Source organism: Sprattus sprattus (genome assembly GCF_963457725.1).
Source record: "Sprattus sprattus genome assembly, chromosome: 11".
Classification (NCBI taxonomy): domain Eukaryota; kingdom Metazoa; phylum Chordata; class Actinopteri; order Clupeiformes; family Clupeidae; genus Sprattus; species Sprattus sprattus.
Genome location: NC_137909.1, coordinates 5,645,896 through 5,671,049, shown reverse-complemented (window position 1 = coordinate 5,671,049; position 25,154 = coordinate 5,645,896). Strand labels below are relative to the sequence as shown.

At 41.7% G+C, this 25,154-nt stretch overlaps 1 protein-coding gene across 2 annotated transcripts in view; it reads left to right on the top strand.

Moving 5' to 3' along the window:
- Positions 1–25,154, top strand: part of dym (dymeclin) — an 82,909-nt gene that overhangs the window by 6,053 nt on the left and 51,702 nt on the right. For both annotated transcript variants that reach the window (XM_080847199.1, XM_080847198.1), the window contains exons 3-8: positions 2,070–2,122; positions 2,718–2,811; positions 4,460–4,593; positions 4,943–5,015; positions 15,708–15,833; positions 19,355–19,497. In XM_080847199.1, the coding sequence (XP_080703325.1) occupies positions 2,070–2,122; positions 2,718–2,811; positions 4,460–4,593; positions 4,943–5,015; positions 15,708–15,833; positions 19,355–19,497 (623 nt within the window). The remainder of the gene's footprint in view (positions 1–2,069; positions 2,123–2,717; positions 2,812–4,459; positions 4,594–4,942; positions 5,016–15,707; positions 15,834–19,354; positions 19,498–25,154) is intronic.

Genomic DNA, 25,154 nt, shown 5'->3' with positions numbered 1-25,154 from the left:
TCCTTAGATTTCTACCTGTTATTTATCCTGTTGAAATCCAGTACCACCATTGGTTGCGACTGCTATGACTTGTTTGGACCCCTTTGACCGGGGCTTGCGGCTATATTATCAGTGTGATATTTCAGTTTTTCCTTGTTCCTTGTAGAAATTTCTACAATCCTGTTTTTGCTTTGTCATTATGGGGTATAAAGTGTAGATATATATATTCATGGGTCCCAAAGACGTCACTTCCGTGAAGCCTGCCGCCATCTTTGTGACCGACTCAACCAGTATTCCCATTGTATTATACAGTTTTTGTACCCAATAGTAGCTTGTAAGCCATACATAATAATATATAGTAATCATATAATAATAATAATAATAATAATAATAACGGTTCGATATTAACGGTATTGTTTTCTATTGATAGGCTCTTCAAATTTAAACTTTTTAAAAGTAGTATTGTCTAATTACAGTGTTTAGTAAGTTAGCTTTCATAGTTAGCTAGCGAACAGTCATGACTAAGGACATAGCACATCTGAATGAGGCAGAAAGACGGCGATATTTAGAAGAAAAAAAACATCGATTATTGGCTGCGATCCATATTGACTACCGTCAACTTTATTTTGCCCCTTAAAGTCTGCAAAACGTCTGCCACAACTTTATTTTCCCGACTGATACATTTATCTTGTACACAAGCCATCCCCATACACCGGAGATAGCCTGAAGGCTTTCAAGAGTACAGATGCATATCAATATGCAGTTGCAGGATGGATGAACGACACCAATAAATGGCATCTGGAGGCAAAACACATGTATGTCATCACAGGACATCTAAGTTACTCAAACAGCGATTATCAACCGATTTATTTTAGTGGTGGTTAAGAGTGCCAAATGTGGGTGTAGCTACAGCCTTTAGTAAAATTCGTTAGCAGTTCGCTAACTATTAGCGCTCTAGCTTAGTCAGGAGAGTTTAGCTCTGATAAGGCACAGCGATTGTGGCAATAAATGGCATCTGGAGACAAAACACATGTATGTCATCACAGGACATGAACGTTACTCAAACAGCGGTTATCAACCGATTTATTTTAGTGGTGGTTAAGAGTGCCAATGTGGGCTAGCTAGGTGTAGCTAAAGTCTTCTGTAAAGTTCGCTAGCAACATGCTAACTATTAGCACACTAGCTTAGTCAGGAAAGTTTAGCTCTGATAAGGCACAGCAATTGTTCAGGATTGTAGTAACGTGCTTCATTTCACTTTACATGTCAGTCACTCCCAGGCTCTGAACACAAAATCAACATATCCATGGATAGTGGTGCAGGAAAATACAAAGTGTTGATTGTACAATCGGGAGTTAGCTGTTGCTACTTGTCTCTTCTAATTTGCAGCCAACCATTTATAGCTAACCATTTATTCCGCCGATCTAAATCTTTTGGTATACACTTATATTGTTTATTTGGGTTATTTTCGCGACTGGTGTCGCATCCATCAGCACAACATATGCCGGGTATTTTTAACTTTCTGTGGGTTTGGACCGACTGTGTCTATGTTGTGAATGGCGCTACGCTAGACATTCGGTCACAAAGATGGCGGCGCTTAGACACAGTGACGTCACATGGGATCTATATATATATATATATTTTTAAACATTTTAGTATAAGGCTGCAACATAACAATATGTGAAAAAAGCAAAGGGGTCTGAATAATGCACTCTACACCTTTCTAGGGTGCACAGCTGTATGTAAACTGGGTATGTAAGGTGGTAAGGAGTGTTTATACTAATAATACCCATATATAATTGTGAAATTAGGTAAAAAGCTATATCCAAGTCCATTTGGTCCATTCTTAGTTTTACTAAAAGTATAGTGTCCTATTAAAATAAACAGTCATTTTCACTGCTACCTTGGAGGTTGAGGCTACTGGTTCATGTAAATAAATACCATTGGCATTTGATTTAATTTGGATCAAACTAGTTTTACTTAAGAGAAAAGAAGAAATCTGCCTTCTTTGGTCAAGAAACCCAACTTTTGAAGCAGAATCGTGTTGCCTGTACCTCTCTTTCTCATTCTACTCTCCTTTTTTTCCCTTGCAGCTCTGATGCAAAACTGTTAGAAGAAGCTATCATCCCGCTGGCTAAAACCCTGAGTATGTTTCATGTTTGCCTGTTCATTCATTTATCCTACTTCACTTAATTCACTGCTTCATCATGTGGCCACTGTGGCCCTTAGCTTAAAGTAAATAAACACCCCAAACCTCATCAAGCCACCCAGTTCAAACTCAGTCTTGGAGGCCAGCTGTGATGTGGGGTGTATTTACTGTGTCATTCCTACTGAGCGGGTTATTGATTCAGTTACATATCACAATTCTTCACACTGAAAAAAATATATGGCTATATGATATGATGGCTAATATAAAAATGACGCAATTGAAATTATGGAAATTGGGCCAGATGTAATATGTGAAGACACAACTTTTTCTTAATTCACGTTCCAAGTGTTAAGTAAAAAGTTAAATATATTTAAAATACATTGGAACATTGAATGACAATATTTACAGAATTGCAATGTTTTACAAATTGCGATATGTATTAAATATAATTTTAATATTGAATCCATGGCTGCATTATTTATGAAATATCTGACAATCCCTCTCTTCCAAATGCCAAATTTGCTACCCTGCTCAAACTCACTCACTTGTGTGCTTAAAATGACTTACCCCAACACCCTCTCCGTTTCTTAAGTCGAGAACAATCCCAGGTCTGGAAATTTTGGAGCTCTAGTAAGAATCTTCCTTGCACGAACCAAAGAGTTGAAGATCTCCACAGAATGCCAAGAGTAAGTATAGTGGGACCATTTGTGTAATGAAGGTGCTGCCACATCATCCACATACTGCAGTTGATTTAAATGAACTTCTATGGTCTTCAAAGATTGGTTTGCTAACCAAGTTTGTAAACTTGTCGGTGCTTTGTACAGAATTGTTTCAATTGTTCTTCTCCACTGGAACACTGAGGTGTGTGATGTAAAAGGACTGCCAAAGGAATCCAGATGGCCCACACAGGGGATGTTATCAGATGCTCTCAGTCTCACTCTTTTTCTCACTCACTCTCACTCTCTCTCTCTAGGCAGAAATACACTTCTGCATCCTTCTCCATCCTCCAAAAAATGGCGGTCTGATTCAGAAGAATTTGAACGTACTTACAGGCCCTATACACTTCTATGACGGCTGTGGGTGCTGAAAGTAATTTACCGCCAGACCATTATAGGATCCGCACCATTATTCAATACTGTTTTAACATTAGATGGTGGACCGGGATGAAAATGTGACCTGAACCTACGTGAATTTTTTTTATTGTCGTCAGCCTATTTATTGCAGCGCGAACAAGGAAAAAAACTTTTAGTGGAGCATGAAAGCGTAGTGGGCGAAAGTCCTCGTTTGACATAGCCTACACAGTATGCAGAAGTTGGTTTATTGACACACCTTATAAGGACGGCAACAGCTCTTTAAAACGACGTTTTACATTATTCAAAGGTGAAAGATTAAAGGCAAGAGAATCGCCAGGTGTAGGCTACCTTCTCATTATGTGTGTGTGTTGTCAGTGTTTGTAATACAATGGTGTTAACTCCACTTCCACTTAATACAATGTAAGTTAACTCCACTTCGCGTTTTTGACAATAAAATAAATCCCATTTAGGATAACAGCCTTCTTCCTATGTGCAGGAGTTTATGCCTGGGTGTGACAACGCGATTACAGGCGGAACATTGGTATAATCGAAGGAGTTTAAAACAATACAAAACGAGGGGAAATCTACTGTATGGACATATTTCTAGTCAATGCTGGTGTAGTATATAACGTGAGTTGTTTTTAGGGCATGGCAGATGCCTAGCATGTGTCTAGCATGTGTCGACGAAAAGTTAGAAAAATCAAGAGGTGCACGTTCCTCTCCGACCAGCTCTCTGAGAGCTCGGATGGTGTTGCCAAGGCGTGCCAAGGCGTGCCAAGGCGTGCCCAAGTGTCCCTGTAAATCACGCCTCTCTCTCCTTCTCTCTCTCTCTCTCTCTCTCTCTCTCCCCCCCTCTCTCTTTCTTTCATACACTCACTCACAGAATTTGGGCGCGTGCACACACAAACACACACACACACACACACACAATCACACACACACATACAGATTTATTGTAAATCTTGACGTGACATTGCGGAACAGAAAGCTACTGGTAAATAGTTTGTGAGTTTTTGCTTGAATGTGAAAACCTACAGTTAAAGTAAGATCAGAGCAGCTGGGCAACAGGCTTTAATTTGAAGGATCAAAAATAGTTGCATGTTCCTATAATGTGTATGTGTGTGTTTGTGTTTGGATGTGCTTTTGCAACTAAATTATGATGGTTACAGTTCCATTTTTTCATCATTCTTGTGGAGTACCTAGCCTAGGTATATGTGATACTGATTGAGCTCTCCTTCTCCTTGTCCTCTCCTCCTTACAGTCAGCTGTTCATCTGGCAGGCCCACAATGCCCTGCTCCTCATCCGCTGCTTGCTGAAGGTCTTTATCAGAGAGATGAGTGAGGAGGAACTGCACTTGCAATTTTCTTACCAGGAGAGGGCGCCAGGCTCCTGTGGTAAGTCTTCACTTCACTCTCTGCAAGGAATCTGTATGTATGGGTATGTATGACTGTGCAGTCAAGGAACGGCGAGAGACACTGAGGAAGGGTTTTTCATGAAGGCAACAGAAAAACTAGGCAACATACTAAACAAACCTTAGTTTATGTCCTAATTTAGATTCTGTCGACTTGTTCAGTTGATACCCCATCATTTTTGTAGAAGAATTTGAAAAGGCATACAGTTATTGAATGAAAACTGATCTCGTATACAATCTTGTGTCTTAATATGTTTTGGACAAAAGTGACTGAGGCCCTGAAATGGTGCTGTTGAGCCATAACTTGGTTTTTGGTGTCTGTTGTGTTCTAGAGAGCGGAGGTGAGGACCTGCTGAAGGATCTGGTGTGTAATCTTGTTCATCTCATCGTGGAGGTGCCTCTGTTGTGAGTATCTCAGTAGGCTCTAAGAAGGGGAGTACACACAACGCCACTGTAGAGGAGGGTTAGAGGGAGGAATCCAAACGTTCTGAATGGTGAATTCAGAAAGCATTTACATGAAACAAACTCTAACTACTCTGTCTCATGCAAAATAATTCAGCGAAAAGAGGCCCATGTGATGCATGTGGTAGCACGCCAGACATCAGTGGTTCCTCGTCCCTCGCATGCCTCTCTGATGATCGCTATCTCCTCATACACTTTTGAGCCAATTAACTTCTCTCTGATGCCAATTCAACATATCTACATAATCTCCCCTTTTCCACCAGGCTGCAGACAAAGCTGTCTTTCTCTCCCTTCCTGTCTGCCTAGCTCACTAGCGCTCCTTCTCTCTCACTCGCAAGTGCTTTCTGACTTTCTATCCCTTCCTCCTTCCTTGCTACCACTCTCTCTGCTTCTGCCTCCTTCGCTCATCATGTGTTGACAGATGTGTGTATCTGGCAGTGCTTCACAGGAGGGGGTCTTCTGGTGGTCATCTGGCGTGAGTGGGGGCAGACGTAGTGACATGGGGGAGACTGAATGCCTCTACCCTAGAGAGAGAGGCCTAGAGGAAGAGGCCATTCTCTGGTTGTCCTATATCTTGATGTATCTGCCGTTGGCTGGGTGCTGTGGGCTTATTGGCTGGGCAGCCCTGGCGAGTTCATTGGCGCCAGACCGTTGGGCAGGACCACAAGCGTCCGTTTGCATGGGTGTCCATTTCAAAGACATTCTTGTCTCTCCAGTCTTCCCATACCCGCTTCTGTGTTCCTGCCTCAGTCTGGCCTGTTTGTGTTTCTAGAGAGCGTGGAGGGGGAGCGGGGAGGTGGGCTTTGTGTTCACAGGGCACTGACACAAGCTGCAGTCCAGGCCTTTGATGTGGGAGCCCTTCCCCTCATGTGCATGCTGTTCATGTTGGAGAAGGGAAGTTCCATGATCTGATTAACACTGATGGCTCTTTAAAAGGGCTCAACTATCTCTGACTTCTGATCCTGGCGTTGTTGCCCCGTGGTGAATTTCCTCTCGTGAGTCCATGGCTGCGAGGGAGGGAGCTAGAGAGGGAGAATGAGGGGTTTGTTTGTGTGAGCTTGCGTTGCATCTTGAGTTGACTAGAACACACTGTGGTTGCAAGTGTTCTGGATGCCACTCTGTCTGGTACTCTCCTCTGACTGGGAGTGTGAAGGTCATGTCATGTCCGTTCTCTCCCTCTTTCATTCCCTCCTGCTATCTCTCTTTATTTCCTTTTCTCTCTCTCTTTCTTTCTCTCTCTCTTTCTTTCTTTCTCTCTCTCTCTTAACCCCCCCCTCTCTCTCTCTCTCACACACATTTTCTCTCACTTTTCACCCTCTCTCTCTCTTTCTTTCTTTCTTTCTTTCTTTCTTTCTCTCTCTATCTTTCTTTCTTTCACTCTCGCTCTCCCCCCCTGTCTCTCTCTTTCTCTCTCTCGCTCTCTCTCTCTTTCTCTCACTCTTCAGCCCCCGTCTTTCCTTTATAATGATGGTGTTAGATTCAATTTAATTTGACCCTCATAGCACATTAAAACTTAAGCATTGAGCACTTATAAGCATGATTTCAAAGGACTTCACATTTGAGGCCAAAGTGCCCCCCTCAATCAATACACATTGAGAAGCTCCCTTTGAAAAAGAAAACAACTTTAGTTGGAATGTGGTGAAAGAAACCGCTATTAACCACACTGTGTCTGTAATATGGATGTTAGAGTCTGCACACTTATTCACATAGAACCAATAACCATTACAATTGTGTAAAGGTGGTTTACAGAGCACAGAACCTGAATCCCCTACAGCAGGGGTATTCAATTCAAATTCGAAGAGGTCTAGTTAGAGAAAATGACCTCAAGCTAAAGTCTGGAACATCCTAATGTCTTACTTTATGATTATGATTCAGTGCAATATACAGCCGCGGAAAAAATTAAGAGACCACTTCAAAATGATCAGTTTCTCTGGTTTTACTATTTATTGGTATGAGTTAAAGTAAAATGAACATTTTTGTTTTTTTCTATAAACTACTGACAACATTTCTACCAAATTTCAAATACAATTATTGTCATTTAGAGCATTTATTTGCAGAAAGTTGTCAAATGGTCAAAATAGTAAAAAAGATCAGTGTTAAACAACACAATACTAATGTTTTAACTTAGAAAGTGTTCAGAAATCAATATTTGGTGGAATAACCTTAATTTACAATCACATTTTTCATGTGTCTTGGCATGCTCTCCACCAGTCTTTCACATTGCTGTTGGGTGACTTTAAACTACTCATGGCAAAAAAATTCAAGCAGCTCGGCATTGTTTGATGGCTTGTGACCTTCCATCTTCCTCTTGATCAAATTTCAGAGGTTTTTAATGGGATTCAGGTCTGGGAATTGGGCTAGCCATGACAGGGTCCTGATGTGGTGGTCTTTAATCCACACCTTCACTGGCCTGGCAGTGTGGCATAGAGCATTGTCCTGCTGGAAAAAAACACTGCTCAGAGTTGGGGAACATTGTCAGACCAAAGGGAAGTAAATCTTTCTTACATTGGTAGAAATGTTGTCAGTAGTTTATAGAATGAAACAAAAATGTACATTTTACTCAAACACATACCAATAAAGAGTAAAACCAGAAAAACTGATCATTTTAAAGTGGTCTCTTAATTTTTTTCGCGGCTGTATATTGAAGTAGCCTAGTAGTTAGACAGCATCTAATCTAGTCAACAACTGACTGTCAGAAAAGTACTATTCAATTATATAATATATAATATGTTTTTGTTTTCACCTTGAACTGGACAGGTTATAGATAATAAAATACTTTAATGATAAATGTTATTTTATTGTTGTTAACTCAATGTCACATCTTAACAGTCCCAGTACCCACAACTTTGGCAGAGAAAACAGGACACTGAAAGGTCAAAAGACGATGTTAACAAGGTATGAACAGATCTTAATGAAGGACAACATTCTTTGCTAGCGTTGGTAGCTTTATGATTCTTGTAATGATCACTGTAACATGCTTTCAAAGCTATTAAAGGAAGAGTTCAAAGTTCTCACGTCACTCACTTGCAACTTTTTCCATGGCTGTAGTTCATGACAGACAAAAAGCTCCTATCCCCAACCCTGTTAACAATTGGTCTTTCCAAAACACTTCTGAATGAATAACATGAATAACTGTATGATTGAACAGTATGAGTATGAATAACACAACGTTATTGACTGAATATGTGAGACAAAATTTCAATCAATTCGATCAATGCCCCCAGAATAAATAACATATTGTTTCTATTTTTAGCAACTCATGCACAATGCAACAATGCCTGAGTGAATGTCAACCTGTACCAATAGTCATTTTATATCATAAACATTGTCCATTTTTTCATAGCGCTCGCCTTATTTTCTGTGGAAAATTCTTTAAATTTGTAAAACCCTAAATGAATAAATAACCAGCAAAAGTTAATTCAACACGGGAAGACTTCTTAGGCAACTGAACAGCTTTAGCCTAACTGTTTTCTCTTCATTTCCCTCTGAAATTCCACTCCCCTCCTATCTCTTGTCCGGTGAGAGAAGTGAGCTCCAGCTTGACCTGCCATGATTTTAAATCTGGGCTGGAATGGTGTCAGGGCTGTTCTCATATACACGTGCAGGTGCTCATTGGTGATCCTGGAACAGTGTTTGATTTTTTATAATGTTAATGTTAATTGTGGAGAAAGTCGCCTCACGGCTGTATGAAAAGCCGAACATGGTCAAAATGTACAGGACTACTCTCCTCAGAGCTGGGAGAGCTGTCTTTTAGACCATTTGGAACCAGACATTGGCGGGATCAGTTCCTCCAAAATGCTCCTTCAAGGCCACACCAACTATGAGATTGACCAATTGCATCTGGAGAGGCCCAGCATTCACCCTTTGAGAACCCCTGGCATCTGTGATGAGGAATGGGGTCTGAATGAATAGGGGTGTTTATCTGTCAAAACATTTGCTTAAGTTTACAGTCAGCAAAGTCCCTCAGATGGACCCAGAGCGCTCCAACACCCTGCCTTTGCTGCACTGTCTGACATTGTTGTGCACCAGAGGCATCAGCATTTGCATCAACTCTTCTGAGGGAATCCCTGAGCATGCACTGCTGATGGGAAGAGGATGCCTGAGAAAGGTAATCACTTTCATCGTTGTGTGTCCTCGGCATACTTGTCTGACAGGGTGGGAGCACAGGGCCAATTGAGAATTATGCCCTGGTAAGAGTGATAAGGGAGCGGCTCCATCTGGGGTTATAGAAATCACTTTTTTCCTCTCTATTCCCCACTTCATTAACTGCTTCATTGCCAGGTAGATGTACTCTTGTACTGGTCTGAAGGGGTGTAACCCCTATCATGACTTCACCAAACTTTCTTCTCCTAGTTGAAGAACCTTATATAAACTAACAGCTCAGCACAGTCAGTTACATCAGTGGACTGGGCCAGCACATCCAGGGTTTCAGTTTTTCTTTGTAGTTGATGATGCTGCTAAGTATTTGTTTATTCCTTTTTACAAAACTCTTCTTTTTGTTTTCATTCAAGTGAGGTTTCAGCTTACTCATGCTTGACAATCCCTCCATCAGAACATGTGAAGTACAGTCGTGGCCAAAAGTTTTGAGAATGACACAAATTTACATTTTCACAAAGTTTTCTGCTTCAGTGTCTTAAGATATTTTTGTCAGATGTTATTATGGAAGACTGAAGTATAATTACAAGCATTTAATAAGTGTCAAAGGCTTTTATTGACAATTAGTTGAAGTTAATGCAAAAAGCCAATATTTGCAGTGTTGACCCTTCTTTTTCGAGACCTCTGCAATCAGCCCTTGCATGCTGTCAATTAACTTCTAGGCCACATCCTGACTGATGGCGGCCCATTCTTGCATAATCAATGCTTGGAGTTTGTCAGAATTAGTTTTTTTATGTTTGTTCACCCGCCTCTTGAGGATTGACCACAAGTTCTCAATGGGATTAAGGTCTGGGGAGTTTCCTGGCCAATGTACCCAAAATATCGATATCCTCCGAGAGCAACTTCTTCAAACCATCCAGGAACAGTTTGGTGATAAACAATGCCTTTTCAAGCATGATGGAGCACCTTGCCATAAGGCAAAAGTGATAACTAAGTGGCTCGGGGAACAAAACATTGATATTTTGGGTCCATTGGCCAGGAAACTCCCCAGACCTTAATCCCATTGAGAACTTGTGGTCAATCCTCGGTGCATGGGGTCAATTTGCAGACAGGTCCTCTTGCAGGCTGATTCCATACATCTCCTGTCGCTTTAGTCTTCTTAACTGTTGCCTTAATTGTGGAAATGGGTATTTCCAACTGTTTAGATATTTTCTTATATCCCTATATCCGGGTTTCAGCAGCGTAACAACTTTTTGTCGCACTTCAGCACTGTGTTCGTTTGTCTTTCCCATCTTGATGAATGACCAAGGGTATTTGGCCTGTGTCACCTCATATGTATACCCCTGTGAAGCAGGAAGTCATGGTTTACCACTTAAAAATGTAAAACATGACTGGTAATATACTTCAGTTAGATTTAAATTAGTGCTGTCAAACGATTAAAATATTTAATCGCTATTAATCGCATTTTTGTCATAGTTAACTCAAAATGAATCGCGATTAATCGTAAATGTATTAATCGCAAATTTGTATCTATTCTAAATGTCCCTTCAACATGAAAAAGTGGATTGGCTTGCTTTATGCAATGTTTTATTTTATTGAAAAACAACATTGCCAAACTAGGCGGTACAAAATAAAATTATAAAATGCACATTTCAGATAAACAAGGACTCAGCCTATAGTGCAGTTAAACCATGGCTTAATATTTTCTTTTTTTCAAGTTTGTTGTGAACATAGAAGTCAGGCCTCTTATTTCAAAAACAATTAACCGTAACAGTTAGGTGACCAATAAAAGGTAAGCCTACTACTTCTGTGCTTTCAGCCAGCTGCCTGTTGACATTTTCAGACAACAGTGAAGCTTGCTTTTTTTGCACAACACAACTTTTAAAGGTAAACTTTCTATTCAGAAGCTTTTTATCATCCATTTCGCCGTATCGCGCTCATCATTCACTCAAACGTATCGCTAGCCTACTACACAGTTTGGGAGAGCAAAAAGAACGTTCATCTAAAAAAAAAAAAAAACTTTTTTTTTTTTTTTTTTTACAACGCGTTAATCGCTCGTAAAAAAAAATAACAGCGTTAAAATGGGCTTGCGTTAACGCCGTTAATAACGCGTTAAACTGACAGCACTAATTTAAATTATAGGATTGTCTAGGGGTGCCAATAATTGTGGCACCCATGTTTTGGAGAAACATATTTTATTCAATGTCAAAAAAAAAAAAAATCCTTCAATAATTGTACTTCAATGAAAAGGTAGGATTTTTGAGAATATTTTGAGTGAAAGACCAAAAGGATAAACAGCAAAGATATATTTTTTTATAGCCTATTTTGGTCGTATTCACTAAGGGTGCCAATATTTGTGGAGGGCACTGTATGTAGGTAGTGAAACATTGGTATGGCGTATCTGAACAGACTCTGACATCATGAGGGATGATCAGCATGTGTCCAGGTTAGGTCAGCACCAAGGGACCAGGTTAGGTCTGGGGTATGGGCCAAGCTCTGGTAGCCGACTGCGTCGCTTTTATTTTGGGGACAGGATCAGACCTTACAAGATATAGTGATCAAAAATGCATCAAATATTGGAGAGGGAAATTTAGATTTCTTATCTTAATGAACACTCAGTTCAGTTTCACAGTTTTGACCTTAATGAATGCAGATTAAGAATGTTGTTACCAGGCAAATGAAAGAAGAAGGAACATCCAAATGAAACATAAAGACAAAATGTTTAAGAGTGCACATCAATAAAGGATACAAATATTAATATATACAAGTTTTAGAGCTTAATCATAGAGATAAATGTTTTTAACCTGCTTAACTATGTAAGCAATGGAGTAGTCAGTTTGTCATCACATTTCTTCTGCCAATTCAGATAAAAACATGGATAGACAAATGGGTAAATAGTCCTCATGGGATCGAAACTTCAGAGATGAATGACTATATCCGTTTTCATGTGAGTCATCCTAAACATCCCAGAGCTCCCAGGGGTGAATTGACATAATAATGTAGGTCATTTTGACCTTTATGTCAATAAAATGTGTGTATGTTTGTCTTATGACAGTCTGTTGGGAGTGTGTGTGTGTGTGTGTGTGTGTGTGTGTGTGTGTGTGTGTGTGTGTGTGTGTGTGTGTGCACGTACGTACAGGAACAATCAAGCACATGTTGCTCACATTCATTGGTCTTGTAATACATTGAGGTGAAGGACATATTTCCCCTGGTGAGAAGTTGATGGTTGTTGTGGTTATTGGCTGTTGAGGAGATGACCCAGAGATGGGCTTGATGTCTGTGCAGATTTAATCATCTCACTATGGAGGTTGGAGCAGGGTAGAGTGACGGAGAAAGAAAGAGTGCCTGAGACACCGTAGGTGTGTGCAGACCTCCATACTTTGGTGCAGATTGCTTCCCTCACACTCATGAATACAAATGACTCGCTCATGGCATCAGGGGGGATGTTGGAACCAGGGACGTCCTTGTGGTGTGCCCAGTTCATCATGGCAAGAACATTAAGCCAGGAGTAGGATGATGATTATAATTGCGATCTCTACTCTGTGTGAGACATAAAGGTTTAGTGGTGTGTGTGTGTGTGTGTGTGTGTGTGTGTGTGTGTGTGTGTGTGTGTCTTGAGTATGGTGTGATACAATCTTATGTATCAACATCTTGGGTTTGGAAATGACTATTTTTTTCCCCTCATTTTTTGAAAGGACTGGAAATAGGGGAAATGAGTGAATTCTCTCTCACACATATTTTCTCTTTCTCTCCCTCTTGTTATTTTTCTTTTCTTCCCCTGTCTGTCTCTCATATTTCATGTCTGGCTCCAGGAGTGGAACGGTTGTATAATTCTGTGTACAGTAGCCCAACATTCGCCATTGTTTAGAACTTCAAAATGCTCCCACACTTCTCTCCGGCCTTGTTAGGGTGGATCTGATGTCCTAACTGCGTGCTCACTGGATAACTATGGGGGAAGTTGGGTAGAATGTTTGTTTTTTAAGTCTGGAGCTTTTACCCTCTAGGTTTAGCAAACAGCCTCTTGGTACAAACACAGGGATTGTCATGATTGTTGTCTTGGCCAACTCAAATATCCAAAAGCTTTGTTTGGTTTATCAAGACTACATAAGTCATGTTGGGTATTCAGGTGTGATACAGCTAGATTGTGCTTCTTCTGTTCAGTGGATTTTTATTTTTCAGGAGTTAAACAAGAAACAGAAAGGGGAGTGGGTGACTGTACATGTTGTTGATGTGAATAACTGCTGCAATTAGATAGCTTGATGGACTTCATTTCATAATTTCATGGTACATTTGAGGTTCATTGTCTCATCTGCCATGTGTGTCTGAGTTGATTAATTCTGTTAAGGGGGGGGGGAATCCTTATCCGCATGCTTATCCGACCGTGCTCTCTGATCTCACGAGGCACGCCCTAAAACGCCCTCCTTGAAGTGGTACCACACCTTTGAGCGCCTCGGACAGCCTTCCGAGGGTCTCGGATGGCCTCTGGAGCACCGCTCGAATTTTCTCAAATTAAGGGTTGTGAGATGTGGTTATCCAGTGTCAGTATCACATATGTAGATAATACATACTTTTTCTTATTTATGTGTGTCTGTGTCTGTGTCTGTGTGTGTGTGTGTGTGTGTGTGTGTGTGTGTGTGTCTCTGTGTGTCTCTCTCTCTCTCTCTCTCTCTCGCTCTCTCTCTCTCTCTGCATTTTTATTTATCTCGCTTTTTTCTTATATTAACATTTAATAATTGATGCACGGTAGCCTATATTCGCTCAGCTAAATTTCCTTTTAGCTCCCATCAGAAATTAAATGAGCCCACATAAATATTATGAAAACACATACATGAACGTAAATTACTGAAGCCATTTTACAATCTAACTGCTGACCTGCTAGCTAATCTGCTATCTTAAATTGCTGTACTTTACGTAACTAATATTCATATAGTGACAATGTCAATAATAAAGTATGTTAGGTAGCAGTTTTCAAAACAGTTAGATCTATTAAATGTAATGACATAATTTCTCACCATTCAGTGATGGAGATCAGCTATACATCTTCAGGCATTCTGGCAATAGGAAGTCAATGTGCAAAAGTGTTTTATGGTGTAGTTGCTGTTGCTATTCTGAACATTCTAACTAGCCTACTTGTAGCCTAGCTGAGAAAACTGAGGACCAGGGCAGGCTTTGTAGTGCCATGTCCCCCAAATGGCGAGGCATCTCCTCATAGAGTAATGAGATATAATAATGCATTATAATGCATCCTGTCATTAATATTAGGCGAGTTGATAAAACAGTTTGCACCAATATGGTTAGCATGAGCTCCATCGGTTTCCCTCGCTAGCTGTGTGTGCAGTGCACGTACCATACGTGCACCAGATAAGCTCAAGCCCTTTATACTCATCATTTGATGTGATATAAATCAGTTGTCTCCAGAATCAGAGCGTTTTGTGTTTGTCATTGTCCCTCCCCTCCTTTTTTGATTGGATATTGATCGTGCTGACGGGATTTTGAGAGAGCAGAGGAAATAGTCTGAGACTGAATGTCCAATCGTATCAGTTAACAAAATTGTCCGCTTGTCCGCCAGGCAATTTGGTTTATAACATAACTAGCCCGGACTCAGAATCTGCTTGTCCTGGGCGGCTGGGTAAGTGATTTGTCCACCCCTGCTAACAAAAACTCGAACAGTCTCTTGGCCTGAGAAGATGTATCGTAAATACACACAGTACAAGCCCAAATCAAACCAAGCTCTCTTCTCATTGAGGGGCCAGTCCATATCCACTGCCACCATTAGTAAGTAGAGGTAGCATACACTCTGAAACAATGCTTTATCAATATCAAGGTTTACAGTGAAAGTCAACTAAAGAAAGTAAAGTGAGCCTTTGCCAAATGATAACAGCAGAGGGAAGCAGCAGCAGCAGCAGCAGGGTTGTTGGACCTGAACAGGAAACAAGAGAACAATGCAGGTCTTAAGTGTTTTGGGGGATTGCCAAGAGGGATCGGTGGAGGAGGTTGGGAGAGTTCATTCAAGTCACCATCATCATAATGAGCACTTCAGTCTGTAAACAGCATAAATGCAGGTGGGGTGGGTGGCAGTTTATCAGAGGGTGAGCCCTTGCAGTCCTAACTCCACGGCCCTCCACCTTGCACACTGGTAGAAGTTTTATTTTTTCTTCCTCTCATCTTCTCTTCTTCTGTCAGGCTGAAGTCAGGAAGTTGTTTCAGCTCATGTGTGTTGATGTCATATTGTTCTCACAGCCAAATAGCTGGCACTGAATCAAAACTAGGTCACATGTGTAAGCCAAAATGTTTCTTATCAGTAGATAGTGTTTCCACTCTGGCTTCCATGACCTCAGGCGCCTCACTGGAGATGTAAACACCCCCTGGAGACCGTTGTGGCTTCCATCATCCCACATTGCGCTCCCCTCAGTCTCCATCTCTGTTTATGTGATTTCGGAAGCAGCGGCGGTGATGTACAGCTTCCTGACGCTGCGCTGTGGCCTTTGGGAAATCTCTCATGCACTTCCGGTTGCTTGTTGTGTTCTGTTGTGCGTCCAGGGACATCACCTACAGCATCCTGTTCGAGGCCGTGACCACGCTGCTGGTGCTGCTGTCCTATCAACTGTTCAACAAGGAGGTCCTGAGGGACAGCTACGTCTACCAGTGCCTGATGACCGGCCAGTGGTGAGTAGGGATGGGTATCGTTTGGGTTTTTTCCGATACCGGTACATAACCGATACTTTTAAAACGATACCGGTGCCTAAACGGTGCCAGAACCGATACTTTTTTTTTTTTTTTAATTAAAGACATTAGGCTTATTTATTGCCAAGGCAAATAGTTTTCTTTAAATTTAACAATATATTAACTGTTTGAGGTATACTATAAATAAAAATAAATACAAAACACTTGGCTTCAAACCTTTTAACTTCAAACTATGAACAATATATTAACTTAACAACTGTTTACAGTATACTTAAATAAATATAAATAAATACATAATAAACTCTGTACACACACTTCACACTTCAGTAATACTTTTGCAGAAATATGAGCATGTTTGCCTTCAGAGTAAAACAAATATTAATTAGTTTGCATTTATTTAAACCCACTGGTTTCGTTAATGTGTACTGCCCCTTTAAAAGTTTAGCTTCAGGGCCTCTTGAGTTCTCTCCCCGATCTACACGCAATTTTGTTGTTGCATATGCTGCACGTCGCGTTGTGTGAATCTTTTTGTGCGAAATACAGCCACACTTTTGATCGTTTACCTTTCGACATTTTCTCCGTTATATTGATGGCTAGCTCTGTTTGTGCTTGCTCTGTGCAAGGGTGCCTGCTCTTCGCTGTCAGACTGTTGCAATGTTATTGTAGCGTCCAAGTTAATGCTCTCTTAAGAACTCACATTGAGAAGGAATATCTTTGGATGAGACGGTAGCTCTCCGTTTAATAAAGCGTATCCAACTTCTGCTTAGAACAACCACACTTATCTTGAAACCGAAACCACACGCAAGTCAACCCATTACCATGGCAACTCCTGAACACAAATCCCGTTTCCACTAGTCCCATACGGAATGCAGCGTGAGCGACACAGGCGAGAGTCTATATTGGGAGATGGAGCAGTTTTATATGTGCTCCACGAAATCTGTTATCAACACAAAAAAGTATACAGATCGTACTCAGAAAGATATACGCCACTAACGTTACTTCTCGTTAGCTATCGCTAGTTTTGTTAAATTATAAAAATTTTAATTAAAAAAAAAAAAAAAAAAAAAAAAAAAAATTATCTGCTCAGGCACCGAAAGGAAGCACCGAAATCTGCGTTGCATTTCGGTCCGGGTAGGTATCGGTTGTATGGAACCGGTGCCGTATTGGTACCGGTTCTCGGTACCCAACCCTAGTGGTGAGTCAGCAGACTGTTCCCCGGGGCACTCGCCTCCTTAAGGGCCTTATATAGTACATATAGTACACAAAACGGTCGTGTCGGATGGTTGGACAGTGGGCGGGCAGCCGGATAGTACGTACTAGTTAGCATTTGTGTCCCTTTATAGTGCTCCAACGGCTGTGGGTGCTGAAAACAATTCTCTTCCACAACAGTAGGGGGAGTAACGGTTTAAGTCCCGAAAGACAAGCTACCCCATGACGTCTTTGTGCGATGGAAATCGTTAGTTGGCTTTACCTCTCCTCCACAACAGTCAATTTCTACTCTCCCACCAGCTGCCACTAGGCTACTCAAATGCAACAGGTGTCAGATACACAATATTGTGACTGTGTCTAATGCTATATAGACACCTGATAGGGCAAACTTATCTTTATCATGGGAGAATGCGGGGGAGTAAAATGCTCCCGAAGTAGATTACATGTTTTTAACTTCGGGGTTAATTCCCTTTCGTCTACTGCTGGCTAGTTAATACATAGCCTACAGACAGCCGGAAAGGTTAATAAACAGAATGAAATAGCTACACATTACACACTATGTTTTAATAAAACCCACGTTACTCACATACTGGTTAACACTGTTTGTTACAGCACATAAACGTTTGTCGCTACATCCAAACTGCGTCACCGTTGTCCCTCCCTGTATCTGCTCCAGCCGCACCATTTTACTTGCAATGTGAATCATTGCCATTTGTTGCACCTTAATCATTGCCATTTGTTGCACCTTAATCATTTTCTACAAACATGATATGCGGTGTAGTAAACTGAGACTCTATTCACTACTGCACAAAAACTAGACACGTTTGCAACGTTTGAAATGAAGTAGGTAAAACAACTTTCGCCAATATCTCCGTAAGGGAGATGGGTTGTGTGCTCAAATTTCCTGGGATCAAAGAAATTCATGTATTCATGTGCAGACTAAAAATCACGTCTCAGGATTTCTGCGCAAGCACGTTATTTCGGGTGTCTCAACTGTAACTAATACCACTGTCATATAATTATGAGTTCAGTAAAATACGGAGCAAACACAGTTTTCTACCGTTGTTGAAACACATCTTTAATTGCCGTCGCTCATGCTGGTTCTCTGGCAGTAGGCTACTTGGGCCGGCTCATGTATTGTGATATACAGGGAATAGTTTTCAAGGAAAGGATCTGCGCCTTTGACAGTGGCTGTTATGCATATATGGATATAAAGGTAATGAAACAGGAAACGCTAGGTCCAGAAATGTTAGTTTCCGGAGTTGATGTCGTATGGAAATGAGGTTGTAGTGTGCCAATCACGGCCAAGGAGTATCCGTCGCCATGAGCGGACCGACAGAAATTTTTGCGGGGACACGGAGAGCTGTCCGACGTCTCTGGAGAGCACGGAGAGGGCGTTTCAGCCACCGGAGAAGGCGTTTCACTTACCTGAAGGCGTTCCTATGTGCCCAAAAACGTGTCGTACGGAGTAGCATAAAAATGCCTTTAACCATAGTCAAAGTGTTCCATGGAAGCCGCGCCCAAGTAGCACAGAGGCTTCCGGTCCCTCCTAACACATTGGATTGAGGTGAAGGGGCTGGGCTGTAAACATTGGTAGGATTCCTGTTACACTGAAAACCTGTATCTCCCAGAGGTGTTGAGCATTTCAGGAAGCTCTGAAGATCAGTGTGGTCCAACTTTTTTTGTCAATACTGTACACAGTGAAGGTTGTTCTTGGTTTGTATTGTTAGTAAGCAAATCTGTTTTGTGTGTGTGTGTGTGTGTGTGTGTGTGTGTGTGTGTGTGTGTGTGTGTGTGTGTGTCGTTCTGTGTATTTTTTTTTTGTATGTGTGTTATGTGTATAGTATGTTTGTACTGTGTTTGTTTGAGACATTTACAACATATTCACCATGTGTTATGTACTGTGGACATAGTTGTCTGCTTAGTGGAATTTGTCGGACAACAATTACGCAGGGTGCTCAGGGTATCCAATAGGCGCCGAAAACCTGTCAGAATACACACACACACACACACACAAACACACACTTGATATCTCGGGTCTCTTATACTGTATTTACCTAATCTTGTTGATCAGCTCCAGAGGACTGAACTCTGTACTGTAAACTAAGCTGATGCATCACAGTTTCCATGTGTTTTGGTTCAGCCAGAATAAGTTGGAACTGATGAAAATGTAGACAAGAAAACAGCATCATGTAAAATGACACCCTAGCTGTGATTTGTCAGTCATCTTAACTGGACATTTTAACGAGGCCTCTCTGTTTCCTCTTCATCTGTGTCTGTGGTGTTGTTGGCAGCCTGAGCCTGACCAGCAGGTTGGTGAAGACGCTGCTCTATAACTTCATCAGGCAGGAGAAGAGCCCTCCACCAGACACGCATCTCTTCCAATCACAGGCAGATGGTGGCGGTATCCTCTACGGCCTGGCTTCTGGAGTAGCAAGTAAGTGTGTGTGCACACGTATTTTCATTGGTATGTCTGTGTCTGTGTCTGTGTCTGTGTCTGTATGTTTGTGTGTGCACACGTACATTTCATTGGTATGTGTGCGACTGTGTTTGTCTGCATGTTTGTGTGTGTGCGCGCGTGCATGTGTGTTTGCCTACATCCATGCACCATTGTACCAGGGTCCGTGTACTTTGCGGCCAACGGATTTTCGTTTTGAGATGAGAAAACCAAAATCGGGAAACGAGCTGTCATCCGACTATCATTAAGAAATAGGAAAACTAAAATCGGGAAATTACACATTTCCCGTTTCTTGTTTTGATAATAGCTAAACGGAAAACGAAAAAAAGACCCGTTATCTGATTTTCGTGATGTGCTTAAACATAGAAATCGGGAATTAAAATACTTTTCGGAAATTCTCTTTCTCAATTTTGCGTAGATTTGTGTGTTGTGACCCGGAAGCTCAGGGTTAGTACTAGTTGGCGGAGTATTTGATTTGAAGTCAGACATCCATGAGACGCACGTAAACAAATATGCAGGTTTTATTGCAGAAAACAGAATAAATGGAATGGCTTGTGGCGATATCGCCGCTGCGTTATGTAGGCCTACCCAGTTTGGAATGACACAGGTTTTTTTCTGAGAGGAATGTGCCGAGGTGGTGTGCTGAGCAGGGGGTTGTCAGGTAGGTTACTTCTGCCCTGATAGCCAACTTGAATTGTGATCTCAGTCACTGCGCAGAGAGAGTTGTACTGAATGATTACTGTATTGGTTAACACCAAGGCTGTTATAACCATAGACATATCTCTCTCTCTCTCTCTCTCTCTCTATATATATATATATATATATATATATATATATACAGTGCCACTTGAAAGTATGTGAACCCCTTGAGCACTAAGAGTTTTCTGTTGTTTTACCATGATTTTTCATTTTTTTTCATCACCAATTTTCCATAGATGAAATGTCAGGTTTATGTTTATCATTTGCATGTATTTGTTTGGAGGGAATTGTTTGAGTAGCCAAAAAACTACATGAAACATGGAATTAGTCCATTTCAAAAGTAAGTGAACCCCCAGCTGAATTGGTAAAGTCAAGCAGGTAACAGATTCGGTGAAACTTATTTGGGTGCTTAATTAGTCAATTAAGCAAACCCATCAACTGAGACATCCTTAGGGAAAGGTTTGGGCAACACGGATTAAAAGAGAGAGGAAACCAACCAAACTACTGTAGTGCCAAGGTGTACCCACACAGATCAACAGTGCCGAGAGGAAACGAGATATCCGAGAACATCAGGAAGAAGGTACTGACAGCCCATCAGTCTTGGGAAAGCTATAAGACCATCTCCAAAATATTCCAGCTCCATCCATCCATCCAAGACAAATCATTTAGAAATGGAGGGCATTCAAAATGACCGCATCTCTGCCTTGAGGTGGACGCCGATCAAGACCATCACCAAGAAGCACCAGAAGAAGAATAAATCAGGTAAAAGTCAACCCACACATCACCTCTAAAGAGTTTCGTACCTCTCTGGCAGCATCTGGGGTAAATGTACATGGGTCTACAATCAGACGGAAATTGAATAGACATGACATTCATGATCGGGTTGCTAGAAGGAAGCCTCTGCTCGCAAGAAAGAACAGAACTGCCCGTTTCAACTTTGCCAGAGAGCACTTGGATAAACCAAAGGGCTTCTGGAAGTCCCTTCTTTGGACAGATGAGTCCGAGATAGAATTATTTGGTCACGATCAAAACCAACAATTTTCGTCTGATTGTAGACCCATGTACATTTACCCCAGATGCTGCCAGAGAGGTCCGAAACTCTTTAGAGGTGATGTGTGGGTTGACTTTGGTTGACTCTTAGTGCTCAAGGAGTTCACATACTTTCAAGTGGCACTGTATCTATGGTTATTACACCGGCTACTGACACGTAAATCACTGTGACTGCTTATCACAGAACCGCGAGCACGAAAAGGCTCAACAATGAGAAACACGTTATATTATCCAGGTGTCCCAGCCACCCAGCTACTCTGCCAGCCCCCTGCACATGAGCTGCCGCGGCTGACAGAGAGCAAGGAAACAGGCACTCAGTTATCACAAGAAAACATGAACACATCAACACAACAGGTCGCTACATTAGCGTTCCACACTGAAAAAATAGCAGCCACCCTCTGCTGACATCCTGAATATGACTGTCAAGCTCGTGGAAGCAACTTCCCTATCACAACACAAAAATCTATGCAAAATTGAGAAAGAAGATTTCCACACAATATTTTAATTTCTGATTCCATTGTTTAAGCACATCTAATAAAATCAGATAACGGGTAGTTTTTTCGTTTTCCGTTTTCTATTATCAAAACAAAAAACAGAAAATGGGTTGTTTTCCGATTTTTGTTCTCCAATTTCCAAATGGTAATGGGGAAACAGCTCGTTTCCCGATTTTGGTTCGCTCATTTCAAAACGAAAATCCATTGGCCGCAAAGTACACGGACCTACCAGCCTCTAAAACCAATTCCTCTCAGAAGCGTGATCACGGCAGTGTGATCCCCTCATGGTGTTGGAGGCAATTGTGATTAGCCATTTAAGGTAATTGAGTGAGCACTAGGCGGCCAGTAAATGGTTATATTTTGTCAGCAGTCAGATCAATGTTGTCCCGCTCTGAATTTAGTGTTGATTTTGTTTGTTTATCACATTTAACTTACAAAAACATCATGCTTATCATGTGAGATCATGCATACTGCTTTTGAGTTGGGAATTATTTAGTAAGGATAACAGCTAGTACGATCCATGCAATGTAGACTTTGACTGGGGATGGACGCATCAACATGTATGCGAAAGTCAGGTTTCAGAAATCTAAATATTTCTCAACATTGCCAGTGATTTTAAGTAAACATATTTTCTGTATCATTAAAGGGACATTCAGTGGAGTGGAGGCATGTTCCACTGCATGAAATGTGGGATTTACGACTGTGTATTGCCTGTGTATTGCCTGTGTATTGCCGTAGAAGCCCACATTGGTGTGAACCCCCCCCCCCCCCCCCCCCCCCCCCCCTTCCCCTTGGCCAGGCCTAGGTTTTGTTATGTTAATTGAATTGACCTGGATTGAAAACAACAACCTTTCCCCATCCCACCCATGCTAAGCCATTTCTAGCATAACCTGCGATCTAGCGTGGAAAACAGAAGGCAGGCGGTTTTTTTTTATCAGTTCTCACCACACAACGACGTCTCATCTTTGCTCCTTGAATGTCGATATGTAATGGTAGGGTGTTATTGAAACTTACTACGTGTAAAAAAGACTAGAAATTGAACGTTTATTATTCGAGTAATAGTAAAGTTTCTAATGTTGACTTGGGCGCCTTTAAGTGAACATAGGCTAATTCAAACTTCACATAAGTCCACTAAACAATTCCGAATTCCCACGGTCCAGTAACAGAAGAGAAATACCCCAGAGGAGGGAGGAATGATAAACCAGTGACTAGGTCGCACCGACGAGCTAAATCCTTACCAGCAACGTGGCTAAGCGGTTAGACACAGGTACCATTAACCTGAAGAGCGCAGGTTCGAAGCTCGCGTAAGATTTAAAAATCTGCCTGAAAAGACACAGGTTAGATATTCACGGGTGGCAAACATGTTCAAAGTTGCGAATTGACTATCTCAATATCAGAGTAAGCCCGACTCTGTATAATTACATGCCAAAAGTGAATCTCAAGAACATTACAGAGAGGAAGCTCCGGAATATGAGTGGAACAGCCTCGAAAGTACATTGCAACCCTCGAACTCTGAAAATGAAAGGCAAAGCAAGAATCGTGATAACCCCGTAATCAAAACTCTAAAGACAGAACTCTGAAAACGGAAGGCAAATCAAGAAATGCGATAACCCCGGAGCCAAACTCTAAAGACAGAATATTAATTAAATTTTTATCGAGTACATTTTAATTTCGTTTTTATGGGGCAATAGCTGTAAATGGGAGGGGATACGTTTTGTCAGTTGAAAGCTGACCAATAGACAGAATCTCATTCCGTCTCATCACAAGACGTTTTAATTAAATTCCTTGTCGTTTTCAACCAATGGCTGCAGCAGGGTGTGTGTGGCTAGACTGCTGACAGTATGCTATATGCAGACAATTTGCTAATAAGAGCATTTCACACCTCTGTCAGCGGTAGGTGAGAATGCTAAACACATCGCCCCCCCCCCTCCCCTCGCCTTTCTGTTTCCGGGAAATTCCGTTCGTATGCGGCAGACGGATATTTCGGGGGAGTGTCCGCGATCAACCAGGAATGGTGAGCATTCGCGGCTGTATCACAGCGTGTACGGGCCCGATAATCTTGGTTTTCGTGCAGTGTTCTGTGGTTTACATGTCGTGAGGATCCAATAAGTCATGGGTCAACGCTCCGTTTCTGGAGCTCCTCAGGCTACGGCTGTGCCCTAGCTGGCTAGTCGTGTTTCCTGTGTTCCCCTCAGCATAATTCTGTGACACTGTGGTCAGACCTTGTTTACAAAGAGACAAATGGAATTCTCTGCGTATGCCCCTAAATTCCCCTCTTTATGAATGTCTTTCTCTCGCACTCTCTGTAAATGTAAATATATGTATTATAACCTTTTGCGGTATGAAATAGCTAGTGTGGGGAATATGCCACACATGTAGTCTCATAGAAACCCTGTCACCAGCCCCAGGACACCAGAGCAGCTAGTTTATGAGCTGCGGGGAAATATTATTATTATTTTTTTATTCTATTGTGGGGGTAGAGTAGAGCCTGTCTGTGTATGTGTCTGTACGTGCCCCAATATGTGTGTGTGTGTGTGTGTGTGTGTGTGTGTGTGTGTGTGTCTGTCTCCCTGTCTTTATGTCTGTCTGCCTGATCCCAACCCCCCCTGCTCCTTTGCCAGACATCATTATGTCACCCCCATTGCTGCAGTCACAGATCATGAAACACTGGGTGATCTGTCATGACAGGAATTTAGCAGTCCTAGCCATAGGTGAATAAAGACATTTTAAATGTGTTTTTATTGTCCTGCGACGCGCCAGACATCCGTCTGTTGAAACAGCAGGTATAGTCGTGCGTGTTTGGTGCATCTGTGAGCGGTGATGGTGTCTAGTGTCGGGGAGGGGAGAGTGGGATTGGTTGGCATGGGCAGACATCTCCGTATCACACATGATATTTATGAAGCAATTACTTCTTGCACATGAAGGTGCAGTGTCTGCTGTCTCTGTCTCACACTCACATCATGAAATGTTGTTACCATGGCAGTTTAGTCTCACGTGCCCTGGACCTCTAGAATAGAATAGAATAGAATAGAATAGAATAGACTTCTAGAATAGAATGTGGACTGAGCTGGAGCTGGTCTATGAAGAGCACATATGGAAATTGCTGGTGCAGATGTTCTGATATGGCCCTGGGGTTCTTGGGCACACCTCTGTACCCATGATTCATTTCCATCTCTCAGTCCCTCTTTCTCTATCTCTCTTTCTGTCTCTCTCTCTCTGTCTCTGTGTTGCTTTTTCCGTCCTTCTTTAATATATATATTTTTCCCCACGTCCCTTTGTCTCTCCCTTTATTTATTTTACTTTGAATGGTCCCTCGTTCTCTCTCTCTCTCCTCTCTCTCTCTCCCTCGCTCCCTCCCTCTCCCTGCTCCTCTCCTCTCCTGTGTGCCAGTGG